The following is a 14,587-nucleotide window of genomic DNA, read 5'->3' as shown; positions in this document are numbered from 1 at the left end:
TTGACTTCAAGACTTGTCTTCGAAGCATCGAAGTCACCATTCATCAAGACTGCACTTTGTTTTCAATGCCTACATCAGACCAATTACATCTTTGCAGAATATGAAGTCTCCCTCAGTTTTAAAAAAGTGCACAAATTCTTTATTTAAGGATGAAATGTTGTCTTTTTTGCCAAGTCTTGCAGATACTTCCACTGTTGTAACTGTGATACCAGAAGCTCTGCTGTATTTTTAGGAAGTTTAGATTCATGAGGAGAGCTTTAAGATGTCATCTTGTGATTCAAGGGTGATGTGCTTGGAAAGAGGTTTGCATGTCTTGAAATTGATGGCAATTCATATTCAGTTATGGAAGCACAGTTATCTTCATCATAGCTCTCACAGGCATTTTCTGGGGGTTCAGGAACAGGAAATTTGTTATAAGATACAGGGCAAGTTGCAGAGGGTATGTTACGGTATACATCTGTTGATCTTTTCTTCATTGATATTCCTTTATTTTTTTGGGTGAGCTATAGAGAAATAACAGTAAGTAATATGGATGGGGTGCTCCCCCCAAATCATGGGGACTCCAAATGCTGTATGGCATACTTTTTCTATTCATCCACGCATTCAGGTCATATGAATATGTAATGCAGCGTACATGTGGTGCCCATTTTTTTATGCAGCGCTCTTACATTATAGCCAAAATATAATATACGAAGGTTGTTTTTTAAGTAAGGGCCGTTCGCACGTATAGTCCCGTAGTTCGCGCGGACTTCGCAACAAGCCACCGCGCCACTTGCCGGCATCCTTCCCGTTCACACTGATGCAAGTTGCAGCTCTGTAGCTGACGTGTACACATCGCTGTGCTACTTTATAATTTTTACGATTATTGAATCGCCCGCCGTGTGTGAGATACGGTCAGTGATACGTTTTTTGACCGCGAGAAGCCTATCAGCTGCAGGACAGAAGATTCACAATTTCCACTCTTTCTTTGGAATTTCCACAAGTTTCAAGATCGGTTTTGTACAAAATTGTGTCTGAAAACCTAAACTTTAAGAAACTGTGTTCTCGGTGGGTACCCAGACTCCTCACAGAGGACCACAAAGGGAAGAGATTTGCCACTTCATTGGACTTTTTGATTTGTTACGAGGAAGAAGGGGATGACATGTTGAGTCAAATTGTCACTTGAGATGAAACATGGGTATCCCATATCACTCCCAAAAGCAAGCGACAGTCGATGGAGTGGCGACACACAACCTTACTCGTCAAGGTCAAAACCAAACAGACGCTGTCAAAGCGCAAGATTATGGCAACTGTGTTCTGGGACCGGCGCGGTGTTTTGCTAGCGGACTTTATGCCTACTGTGCAACTCTAAAGAAGCTTCACAGAGCAATTCAAAACAAAAGACGCGGCATGCTGACAAAAGGAGTTTTGCTCCTGTACGATAACGCTAGGCCTCACACCTCTCAAAAGACTCGGGATTTGATTGATTCTTTTGGCTGGGAAGTTTTGGACCATGCACCATACAGCCCCAACCTTGCTCCTAGCGATTTTTCACCTTTTCCGGTACCTGAAACACCATCTTGGCGGGCAGCGCTTCAGTGACGACGATGAAGTGAAAGCGGCCGTGAACTCTTGGCTGTCGGAGCAGGTGGCCGAATTCTTTGAAGAGGGAATTAAAAACTTAGTTGTGCGGTATGACAAGTGCTTAAATAAACAAGGCAGCTATGTAGAAAAATAGGTAAAAGTGTGTAGAATCAGAAAATAAACGTTTTTTTACAAAAGTGTTTGTATCTTTCTTTAAAAATAAAAATGGCCCTTACTTAAAAAAGAAACAACCCTCGTATTATTGAAGGCATAATTTGACACTTTCAAGAAGCATGTGTTACTTCACTGAAAATGTGGCAGAAGTTATGTCGATTATTTATGCACTTATGAGATACTTTATACTTGCCTGTAAATAGTAGTTTGTCATCTGGAAGAGTATCACAACCCAATTATCACAGAAGCACTTTGAGGCACTTCGAAACAAGACCACTATTTTATTTATAATATGTGCCACAATGATTCTTATCCAGCCACAAAACCATTGAAAGATGTGATGGACGTATGTGCGGATGTACCTGATCACATGATGATACTGTCCTGTGAGAATGATGACATGCTCATGCAGTACTTAGTGACGAAAATGCGTAATTTTAGGTAATGGCTGCAGTTTGAAAACTAGAACTAGCATGTGAATTGTAATGTCAGTTTCAAATTTAGTGGCATGGAATTAACCAACTTTAGCTCTTTTCATTCCCATAACATTTTGTGTAAGAACAGTGTTACAGCCTACCTACTGTCAGTTAACAAGATCGTCATCCAAACAATATTGCCATTTGCATTTTTTAAGTTTCATGTTTTACGGTTAATCATGCTATTTACACTTGTCCTACGGTGTTTTTGATACAGACCATAATGGAAGTGTGACAAAGTGCCTGGTAGTAATGCTGCATTTACCCTGTTATCTTATTCATAAACTCATCTATAGATTATGTTCGTTGCAGCTAATTGTTACTTACTTCCAGGGTTAGGCTATTAGCCTGTTGCAACCTTAGCTTTCCTACCAATTCTTCATGGGTCAACCAAGTTCTCTCCTTCCAGTAGGATGATATCTATGCAAGATGTCGGATACCACTTGGAAGCATCAAGGATCAACAACCCACGATTCTTCTGCTCCAGACTATACAGAGCCAATCTATAACCATCCCAGTGGTTATTCATCCTTTTCTGTTACAACAAAATATGACACCAGGCAGCAGCTTTTCCTTTGGCATAGTTTTAATGGTTGAGGATGATGTAGGGTCATATCTTTGTTCCATTGGCAAGCACACACATTGTCAAAGTGATTCTCAATTTCTTATTGCCCATAGTACGAACCAGTACACGTATGCTGCCTTTCTCTTCAACTGTTGTACAGTATGGCATGTAGAAGTGAATGGGAGTCTCATCAGGGTTTCTGAGAAGCACCTTTCTCAGTCTTACACCATGTCACTGATACTTTGATAATTGTTCCACATATGATGCCAGTAGACACTGAGCAAGGGATGTTCGACGTCATAACAAGTGTCCATTGCAGTTGCATCATACTTGTGCACCACCCACAGTTGACTTTAAATTGGACACCACATTCCTGTGCCAATTCAAGTGCTTTATTTTGTATGACATGGAGGGAAGCCGCCATTCTTTCTCTATGTATCTCATGTCAAATATAACTCCTTAGATTTCAATACTTTCAAAAGCTTCACTCTGTGGGTCACTGAAAGCTTTCCTAGTTGACTTTGCAAGTTTCAGACATTCTTTGTTCTTTTGCCACCTCGAAATGTTGGCTTCTGGCTTCTGTCACTCCATATGTCCTCGAAGCTGCACAATTGTTTGTTGCTTCTGCATGCCGAACAACCACGATTTTGAAATTTTGCATCATAACAACACCTGCGTCCCGCTAAATGTAGTTAACCCATGTTGTTCCACAGCACGATCCATTACACACTTTACTATGCAGTTCAGAAGTGGGATCTTCAAAGTCAAACTACAGCTAGTCATATAACAATGCTCGAAGCGCATGCATACATTCAAATTTAAAGTGGTAGGAGCAGCAGAGACTAGAGTTACAGCACAATGGAAGCTTGAGGCATTATTCGGTAAAGAAAACTCCACATCATATGCCGCGAATGCAAGACAACCTTCCCTACTTCTGGGCACAACATTTTGGGAAAAAAAACTATTCTTGGATTTTGGGATACAGTAATTAATTACTGCCATGTCTCTTCATTGTGACTTTATCTTTTGGACAGTACCAGTAAACCCTCATTCTTTAAAGAATTGAATGCCCATGTCATAAAACAGCTTTGAATGTCCGATTACTTTACGAATAAGTTAGTGGGTTAAAATTTAACTTTAAGCCTGCAAGCAACAAGAAATTTTGAAGAGGTTTGAAATTATGTTTAAACTTTCTTGGAAATTGATAGATGCTGTCATTCTCAAATACTGGATGAACATAGACAGATAATTTGCACACCATAAATTACACTGCCTGAAGACTTATTCATAGTTTCTAGCTGCAATATTTGACTGACTTTTTTTAAACGTTTAACGTAAGCTTATAGCTCTCAATGAGTAGGTTGTGGTACCATTTTAATTTTTTAAATTTCATCAGTAGCTCTATGAAATATTTAAACTCAAATTTTTGTTGCCGCTGGAAGTGTTAGGTAGGCTGCCTGCAACTGGGGTGACATACCATGAATTTCGTTAACTATTTGATAGTATTGATGCTTTTACCAATCAGAAAATTGCATTTCAGATGGTCACATTTTGTTTTTAATGATTTTATTCACCCACATCACGCTTCCATACATCTATGTTGACACAACCGTAGTCTCATAAGATGAGTCTCTTCTCTAACCGTATCCTTCAACGTTATCTGATTGCTCTACACATTTATTGAAATCAATGAAGCTTTTTCTTTATTTCATCAGCATTGTTAAGATAAATGTGTCTTATCGTCGTCGTAGCATTTCAGTTTACTGATCTTATGTATGATATGTAGTATTACTTACTAATCTCATATTGAAACAGCTGTGCCTTGTTTTGCAGTGGTGTTGATGTTGTATCTCTCCTGGAAAGCTGGAATTTCAGCGAAGTAATCATTAAGCCTCTGCGAGACTCTAGTGCGGGATATGTTGCTGTAGCTTATGCACTATATAAAATAGCCACTCCAGTGAGATATACTGTCACATTAGGTAAGTAAAACCTTCCATATTATTGTTGAAACTGGCAAGCACAGAAAACAATCACAGAATTTGTGTGTATGTTCGTATTGTATATTGTTTGTTCTATGTGCTGTTAAGAAATATTGATAACTGCTAGTTGTGCTCCCATAAAAGAAATAGTAGTATGTGAACACAGACATCAGAGAGCCACAGTGAAAGGAAAAACTAAATCAAAAATTTGTAGTTGTTTCACTTGGAAGTCTTTTTTGAGCACAGATTGATAAATTGAAGCAAAATAACCAAATGACTTAATGAAAAAGTACAGACTCCTTTGTGTTCAATGAAATAGTCTCTTTGGGGTTACAAATACATTACTGATGCAGTACTAAGAAATTACAAAATAAAAGTCATACAAGGGCAAGGGATGTACAGAAATAATCTGGGAAGTTGTGACACATTGTTATTTCCTTCTATGCAGATTTCTATTAGTTTTGTACAAGTGTCAGTTGAAACAAGTTGTTAATGAATCCAGGCACCAGCTGCAGGGAGCACACTGACTGTTAGGAATTAATGTGAGGGCAAACTACCACAGGTCACTTTACTCAGTTTTTTGTTACTAGTTTTGCTTTGCCAACTGAAGTCATCTCTTGTGGCAATGTGTTAGATTTCACAGCTATACTCAGTGACATCGTCAGGCACTAAGTGGTGTAAATTTGATGTGCAATGTTTACTACAAGCTGCAGGAGCTAGCAGTAATCATAATGCATCCAATGTGCTCCTCTTAGTGTTTGATGACAGTCTAGGTCTTAGTTGTGAACTTTTGACACGCTGTCATCAGCAGTGAACGTCTGAAGATGCCCTTGTTGTCAGAACAAAACTATTGATAATAAGTTAAAAAAATATATGACCTGTGGATAGTTGTTTATTATGTGATTGCTTAAAATAAACTGTGTGATGCAAAATCCCATCAATTGTAAGGTCACAGATATTGTTTGATTTTTGTATACTCTGCATCTGAAGCCTGCAAAAAGTTACTATCAATCAAAGGAAATGTTTGTTTATAAAGTAATGAACAAAAGAAATATGAGGAAGTGATGTGAAATGTTCAACAGTTGACAGAGAAATTGGTATAATGGAACTTGAATTGGACAACTCTCTCTCTCATCACTGTTTGTAGAATAAAATGAAGAACAAAATTTTGGAAGTTAGGCACTTAACTCTAGACAAGCTACACATTCCTTTCCAAGAGTCTCTCATTCTTTGCTTGGTGAAACTTACGTCATACTTTTTAGCAACAAAATGTTTGCATATGGTTTTTCTGGAAACTGTGTGACCAACACAAAATACATGGAATAGCTGCAGCACTGATGTTTTATGGCGCAGTACCAAGCGGATTAGAATGACTTTTTTGCTCAAATTGTTATGGATGTTTTACCTCTTGTCAGAGACGTATCAGTCAAGTAATATCATTCTCTATGAGCTGAAAAAACTTCCAAAATTCAGACAACTCTGTCAACATGAAAAATAATGGCTACAAGTTTTTGGCATCCTCAGGGAGTCCTCTTGGTGAATTTAATGCCAAAAGACTGTGCAATAAATGCAGATTAATATTGTAAGGAAAACAAATGGGAGCAATCCAAAATCATAGGCATAGAATGCTTTCTTGAAATATTGTGCTTCTTCACTACAATGCCTGCCCTTGTGCTGCTACTGCTGTTGTAACCAGAGAGCCTTGCTGAATTAATTTGGATGGGAATATTTTGGTCACCTACCCTGCAGTACAGATATTGCCCTTAGCAGTTTTCACCATTCCACACAGGTCAAACTAACCCTAAGTGGTAAGTATTTTGGAAGTCATGCCACAGTAACGAACTGTCTTACTGGACTGTCAGCAGCTGAATATGATATGGCAATTTTAAAACCGTGTAGGCAGATACGACAAATACTTAAACAAATGATGGAGGTGCTCACAGTCATTTTCTTGATTACCCTTGTAGAGTGACATGTAATATGTGGTCCAAAGACTCTGGACAACAACTGCTGTACATTATAAAATTCCAGACATGTAACTTTGAACTGTTTTTGCACCATCAAAATGTTTAGCTTCAAGTTTTTATACATTGGAGGCAGGAGTTGTGTAATTTCTTCCTGGACATTGTTCTACACAATATTTCTTCCAGTACTTCACAGACCAGTGAAGGCAAATGTTGATGGTGTTGGGACAGCAGCAGCCACAAATTTACTTTCAGTTCCTTTATTCAAAGGGTACCGTTACCGGTTTCGAAACGTTGTGATTCATCGTCAGATGGTTTACACGCTTTCCTTATAACATGTGGTGTGTTTTTTACAGTTTAATTGTCCTAAAATATAAATAATACATGATTATAAGTACGCCACGCAAAGATTGTTGCGTTACAGATTTTTGTTGCATGTGACTTACGTGAAATGTCAGTTTGGAGTGTTTGTTTTTATAACATTCGTCCAACAGATGTGAATACATTCCCACTGCATTCTTATTGTTGCACACGTAAATTTTTCTCACCAAACACTTTAGATTTGTCACTGAGAAGATTTCTACCATGCACCACATGTTTAGATACATACCAAGAGCTTACAAACATATGAGTATCAAAGATGCTATGATATATTGTAACATTTGAAGATGTCCTATCTTTGGAAAGGATCATATTTTCACTTACGCAACTGAAATACATTTTACACTAGTACAGAGACATTGATTTTTTGAGTTGATACTGTTGCATTAATTATAAAGTTTTTTTTAGTACTGTGTAGGTAAAATAGTACTTTATTTAATTAAATTTAGCATCATGAGAACTATAGTAACATATAAATTTGCTACTTGATCTGCAGATAGGCATACTAATATTATTTGCTATGGAGGTTGGAAAATGATTTTTGGAAATTTTTCAGGAAAGGGGTGTTAGCTAACTCTGTTTGTTCATTAAGGATATAGTCTGGGGTGCTGTTTTTGTGTGTGTGTATTTCTATTTCTTCTAATGTATTCATGGTGGCTCCTTTTTGTGGTAGATGTAAAATTTTTAAGCTGTTCTCAATGTTTCTCACTAAATGGTTTTCTTCAGCAATATGGGCTGCAAATGCAGATTTGTTCTAGTTTCCAAGTCTTAAAGCATCAATGTGTTCTTTGTATCTAATTTCAAAACTTCTGCCTGTCTGTCCAATGTAGAATTTTGGGTATGTATCGCATTTGAGTTTGTATATTCCCTATTTACGGTAGGGACTCTTGGAGGTATTTAGATCAGGGATTACTTTTTGTTGTAATTTATTATTTGTGGAAAAGCTGATTGTGATATTTTTCTTTTTAAACAAGTTTGCTATTTGGTATGATAGTGGGTCTATGCATGGGAGAGTAGCATATTTAGGTTTGGCTTCTGTGGCACACTGATTTTGCTTGAAGTGACTGCTGTGAAGTGGATCTGTGGTTTTTTGTCTGCATTTTGTTGTGGAGTTTTTTTTTATTATTATGGGTTTATATCCATTATTATGAGCAACTGTTTTTATTATACTGATTTCATTTTGTATGTCTGTGTCACTCACTAGTACTTTTTAGTTTGGTGTAGCATCGTTCTGAAATACGCCATTTTTTGTTGGCGGGGGTGGTAAGATGAGTTGTCAATACTGACATCTGTGGTGGTAGGTTTTCTGGTAAATTGATGTTTATTGTTACTATTGCAAATCTTCAGGTCAAGAAAGTTAATGCTTTTATTAGTTTCATGTTCAACTCTGAATTTAATATTTTTGTGCATTTTGCTTAGATCTTCTGCTAATGTATCTATTTCATTGCTTGTACCATCAAAAAGCAAGGTTATATCAACAACATATCTTCTGTAGTAGATTATTTTGTTTGAGAAGTGCTGGTTGGTTGAGAAGAATTTTTGTTCTATATGGTTGATGTAAATGTCAGCCAATATCCCAGCTAAGCTACTTCCCATTGCCAAACCATCATGTTGTTGGTACAGTTTGTTGTTGAAGCTAAAGTAATTATGCTCTAGAATAAGTGAAAGTATTTCTATGAGTTCACAGATCTCTCCAATACTAATTTTCTTGTATTTAAGCAGATTGTTTCTTATAATTTTAATAGTCTCTTTGACAGGGATGTTCGTGTATAGGTTGACTATGTTTAGTGATGCTAATTTAGCTATTGGTGGGATGTAGATGTCTTTAATTAAGCTTATGAGTTCATGTATGTTATGTATGGTGTAGTTATTTTCAAATGTACAGTATTTGGTAATGAGGTCTTTTAGTTTAAGGCTTATGAAGTATGCAGGGCTGTTTCTTGAGTTAACAATCAGGAGAATGGGACAATTTTCTTTATGAACCTTTGGCTGTGCATGCAGTTTTGGTGCTGAGGGTTTCATTGCTATACAGTTATGTATTTCATATTTGTTCAGTAAAAAGCTAAAGTTTTGTAGTAGCTTTCGGAGTTTAGTTTGGAATTTTATTGTAGGATCTGACTTTATTTCAGTAATATTGTTGCTATGGAAAAATTTCAAGGTTTTCTCTATGTATTCTCTTTCATGCATTACGATTAAAGAATTTCCTTTGTCAGCTTTCACTATGAGTGCTTTACTTTTTTGTACCCCAACAAACACTGTGTTTTAATCGGGTAAAGGAATGAAATGGCTTACGAAGTGAATATAGCACAGATGGACAATTTTCATGTCATGATCAAACTACAGAATGGAGCAGTGCATGTGAATTGCCACTTTGTCTGTGATTCATAGATTTTATGAATTTTTTTTCACTCAGTTTGAAGTAAATCTTTACAGACATTGTGAAACAAGACGTGTGTTCAACTTAAGTCAGTTTTCTGAAGAATATTTACGTCAATACTGCAACTTTCGTTAGACTTCATCAGCATAGTGAGAAATTCAGAAATGAAACTGGAGTCAGGCAAGTTGATTCCATATCACCAAAAGTATTCTCAGCAGTTACATACGAATTTTGTACTTCCGTAAACTGGAAAGGATAAATGTGTGTTAACGGAACATATCTGAAGCACTTTAATTTTGCTAATGACACTGTATGGCTGACTTCTAGTGCACTTAGATGGTAAAACTAATAGAGTAAATTTGCAAGTAGGTTACCAGTATTGCCTAATGGCAGTGAGATACTAACTTTAATTTGAAAAGTATTAACAAACCGAATGTTGTTATGTGAACAACAGGGCGGTGCATGTTGGCAGAAAATCAAACAAGCGAAACAGCCAACAAAGACAGGCATAAGAGTTAACTATGCCAGTAAAGAAAATGGAGTTGAATGGGGCATGTAGGCAAATGGATGGATGGTAAGTAAATGAAGGAGTTCTTTATGATTTCCATATAAATAAATAGAGATGACAGCCTAGTGGAAGGTGGGAGATGAAATGGGAAAATGTGTTGGAGTGCCATGGATGTCTATTGTAGAATACTATAATGTGTGGAAAAGTTTAGACTAGGCATGTATGCAGCAGTGGATGTCAAGTAACTGATGATGATTTCACAGGAGGGAACTTTGCTTCTCGTGAGTGTGAATTTTTCAAGAACTGATTCTAAACTGCACACCTGTTCCCACTCTCACTACACTAGTAAGGAGCAGTTCACATTTTCCAGACATTGTTGTAGCTAAGACTGTATGGGGTGGAAAAGTCCAGTGCAGGGAAAGTTATAGGACAGTTTCAGGAAAATCATTGCTGTACCTCAGAAATGTGCAAAATAATCATGATTAGTCCAAAATGGACCTTTCACTCTGCATTAGGGTATTTGCTATAGTGAAATTTTCTGATAGCTTAAAATTATTGCAGGCCATGATTTATACCCAGAGTTCGCTTTTCAAAATAGTGATGGGACAACTATCTGGTTTTAACAACAGATTTTCCAGACGATTGCTTTTTGTTCAGCCCCCCCCCCCCCCCTCCCTCCCTCCGCCCCCCAAATCAGATATAACACCTGAATGAAACTGGTATGTGTGGCCATGTCAGCTATATGAATGTTTTTCACTCACTCTCCAAGTTTGTCATTTAACTTAATGAGAGAGAAATGATTGGCACAAGTATCTCGATGGGTATATCTGTTACGTGAACCCAGAAGTTTGTTGATGACTGGGTCCACAGCCTTAATGAAATTTTTAAATGAAATCATTCCATTTTAGGCTGTTAAAACATTATTTATTGTGATTTTGTGATTCCAATTTTGACATTTGGTCATTTTTGAGCATTGTGGAATGTTGCGACCCACCCAATAATGTAAAGCTGTGACGTACTTCGTAAGAGCAGTTGCATGTGCTGTTGTGAGATTATCTGCTGTTGCACACAATAATGTGTTATAAAGCTGGTGGAATAATGATATAAATACTCAAGTTTAATTTTCATGTTGGAGTCATGGTAAATGGCTCACAAACGTGGCAAAGAAGCACCTTTGTATTATTGAGTGGGTTAAGCATTCTACAGTGCTTGAAAATGACCTTGTGTCGAAATTGCAGTGGCAATAAATAATGTTTTAAAAGCCTATAGTGGAATGATTTCATTTAAAAATGTTGCATGAATGTTTTTACTCAATGTGTTGATTAGAGGATTTCAATTGTGAAATTTTTCAGCCTTTTCAGTTATACATGCACCATGACCAAAGTTGCCAACTTTTTTTTTATTGTTTAAAATTTTTTTTAGATGTGAGTAACTTATCTTATTTGAAGATAAAAGGGAAAAAAGTATATTTCTAAAACTATTAGTTTTTTGGGGGAAAACTTCATTTTGCCATTTCACATTATGGATACTGTATGGTCTGAGAGCTGCTACATACGAGCAGAAGGTTATTACTTATATTAATCCCCCTTCTCTCTCCTCCTCCTCCTCCTCCTCCTCCTCCTCTGGCAGTTTGCATTCCTGCTGCACAGAATGGATTGCAACCAGCCTTCTGATCGGCCAGGAGAGCAGCTGAACACAGGCAGTAGCTTGGTGGTGTCATACTGTTTACAGTGATCGCTAGTCTAGGCTCAACTGTGAAATTGAAGTAACTACATAGTACCAAATATATGAATGGTTAATACTTCTTCATAACTATGATTACTATACCTGCTACTTTTCAAAGGCATTAAAATGGAAACAGGTTTGTGTGCATAAGATTTACACAGACACTGCCAGTAACATAATTTTCTACACAATGTATTTACTTTCCACAGAAATTAATGGAGGAATGAGTGAGGGCTAAGAGTCAAATGGATTTCAGTTAATGGACAGACATCACACATTTTCAGTAAAACAGAATGCAGTCAGTCACAAAAATTTGGCAGTGTTCTTTTCTTCTTCATGTACCCCAAGGGAACTTTTGTGCTCAACTTTGTATCCTTAACAATACATCAGCATTATTAGTTATATATTAATTACATCTGAAACAACTTAATCCACAGTAGTATATTAATATAATTTCAGTGACTAGAAAAAAGATAGTCTATTCAGTATGTAATTAAATAAATGTGTAAAATACTTTGTTGTACCCCCTGCGATCTGAGATCTCTTCACTTACCTCCAGGGGCAAGGCTGCCCTCCGACAGTATATGTACCCAGTTGTATACCAGTGCTTTAGTTCAATTAATGAAAGTACTACAGATTGGTTTCATTCAGAAGAATGAATGAATAAATAATTCAATCAAGACATAAACCTGCAACGTAAAAAGTTGATCATTTTCATTGTATTGTTCGTATCACTATTTCATGGGCGGTGTTCTTAATGAATGAAATTTTTATGAATATTTTTCAACCACAGTAAGTGTCTCCACCTGTACAGTGGATCCAATGAAATTATTGAAGTTTCTGAGAAACTATGATCATTCTTTGATCTCCCGTTGTAGAACTGTTGTAGTAATTCACATCAAAGTTCACACGGGATGCTGGGTGTGGAATATGAATGGAAACTTCACTTTTTAACTAACTGAGCTCTCTAGATATGAGCATTGCCATTCATCGAAAGGAAAGAATAGCCAATACGACCAGTTTTCCATGTGTAGGTTAGATTTATTTATTTTTATATTTATTTTAGCATTTCTGCCATGTTATATAACTTTGGATCCTAATGCTATTACTTTTTGTTATACCTCCGTAGAGAAAACATTGAAAAATTTTAACTTAATATGAGAAACTGTTAAATCTTCCTGAAGCAAGAAACCATTTGACCCTATTGTGGCAGTGCAAGTAGTTATTGAAAGGTGGTCAACACTAACTTGAATAGCAGAGAGCTTGGAGTATATGGATAAACTCAAATTGTGTATTGAAATTTGTATTGCACATTAGTTTTCAGTGTGGATTTAGGAAATACATTCATTTATTGAAACTAGATACGACTGTTGGCAGCTACACAAGGGTAATTATGGTTCCAGAGTTAGAGATATTGAAAATAATCCCTTTAAATGTTGTAGTAGCTGTGTGGGACAATGTGTTCAAACTATTCCTCTACCAAGTAGCAGTGACATGTCAAAGTCCAGAAGTTTAAAACAATCTCAGTTGTTGAATACTAGAATCATAAGATTTTTCATGTACCTAAAACCACAGCAGTGTTCAAATTTACTGTAGTGGCAGATCTATTCTTTTTTCTTTTTCAGCACATTGTTGACTGCAAAAAACCTTTCTTTATGATAAGAACATTCAGACTGAAGTTGTACATTATTTTCATTTGTAGGTATAACTTTTATTTCTGACTGGATTAATTTTGCTAAGAGAATACAATTTAATTGAAAATTTTGTGTCTTATGATCATGAGTCATGAATAGCAACCAATGTATTGCATTGAGATCATTTCCACACATTTCCTAAATACAGGTTTCTCACAGGTTTTTCACCCTGTCATATTCTTTCATTTTGGCACTCTGGACTGCTGCCTACATTTACCACTACCTGATTCGTTTTCTTTATTTGTCCCACTGCAACTGTTTGTTCATGTTCATGTCTTAGTTCTTCACTGAAATCCTGCAGAAACTGCTTGTGGCTAATAACTTTCCCTGTAATTGCTGTGTAAAGAATCCATGCATATGCAGTATTCTGACAGAGTTCAAAACCTTATGAGACACTTGTACTTTTCATCTGTGCTAAGCATCTTTCAGCTGAATAGTTTGTACCAGTCATGTCCAGTATATTCACTTCATATTTAGATTTTTTATGAAACTAGCTTGGAAACCTGGCATTGCCCGGGTATTTATTAATAGCTGTGCCTCAGACTTTGTATGTATGGAGTTAAGTTTTGACTTATAAAAGTGCTTTGCGTATGACATTTGAAGTAGTATTAGTGGGGACATGAATGAAGAGCTTGTTTGCTACACTAACATGGGAGAGAGCCACATAGAGATGGCTGTGCGTAAAACAACTAACACTAAGGTTCACACCCACAACTCACAGCATCTGGCCTTGTGCTTTGTTTAGGGTCACGGCGTAATGTATGTTGACTGGGAATTGTACTTGTTTAAAGCAAAATGGTAAATTGTTAGCAATAAACAGTATTCAGAGTATAAGAACTCTCGCCTGTGCCACTTCCTGTCAAAATTTCTGCTTCTATGATGTTACGTTGGAGAGAAGTAACTTTAAGTCTTTGTGAGTGAAGCGTTCTGAGGAGCAAGATAATGCCTGACACTATTGATTAGAGTTACATTGTCCCTCACTTTTGGAAGGAATTTCCAAAGAGGGACTTCAAGCATGATGGTCTCGAGCTGCAGCAAGTATCACCACACGATCTTCTTTGGATTCTTGAGACTGCATAGCCCTCAGTCTTTTAGTCTTTGTAGTGTATTCAGAAAGACTCAGCAGTTTTCTTGGCATTTTTATTCATAAACAAAACAACATCAAAATGGGTCATTCCATG

At 36.8% G+C, this 14,587-nt stretch overlaps 1 protein-coding gene across 2 annotated transcripts in view; it reads left to right on the top strand.

The window, feature by feature from the left end:
• Window positions 1-14,587, top strand: part of LOC126484439 (uncharacterized protein C18orf19 homolog A) — a 70,817-nt gene that overhangs the window by 21,591 nt on the left and 34,639 nt on the right. For both annotated transcript variants that reach the window (XM_050107957.1, XM_050107958.1), the window contains exon 3: window positions 4,612-4,757. In XM_050107957.1, coding sequence (XP_049963914.1) covers window positions 4,612-4,757 — 146 coding nt within the window. The remainder of the gene's footprint in view (window positions 1-4,611; window positions 4,758-14,587) is intronic.

This window comes from Schistocerca serialis, chromosome 6 (genome assembly GCF_023864345.2).
Source record: "Schistocerca serialis cubense isolate TAMUIC-IGC-003099 chromosome 6, iqSchSeri2.2, whole genome shotgun sequence".
Lineage (NCBI taxonomy): Eukaryota > Metazoa > Arthropoda > Insecta > Orthoptera > Acrididae > Schistocerca > Schistocerca serialis.
The sequence above is the reverse complement of the archived record's forward strand: the minus strand, read 5'-3'. Positions and strand labels throughout refer to the sequence as shown.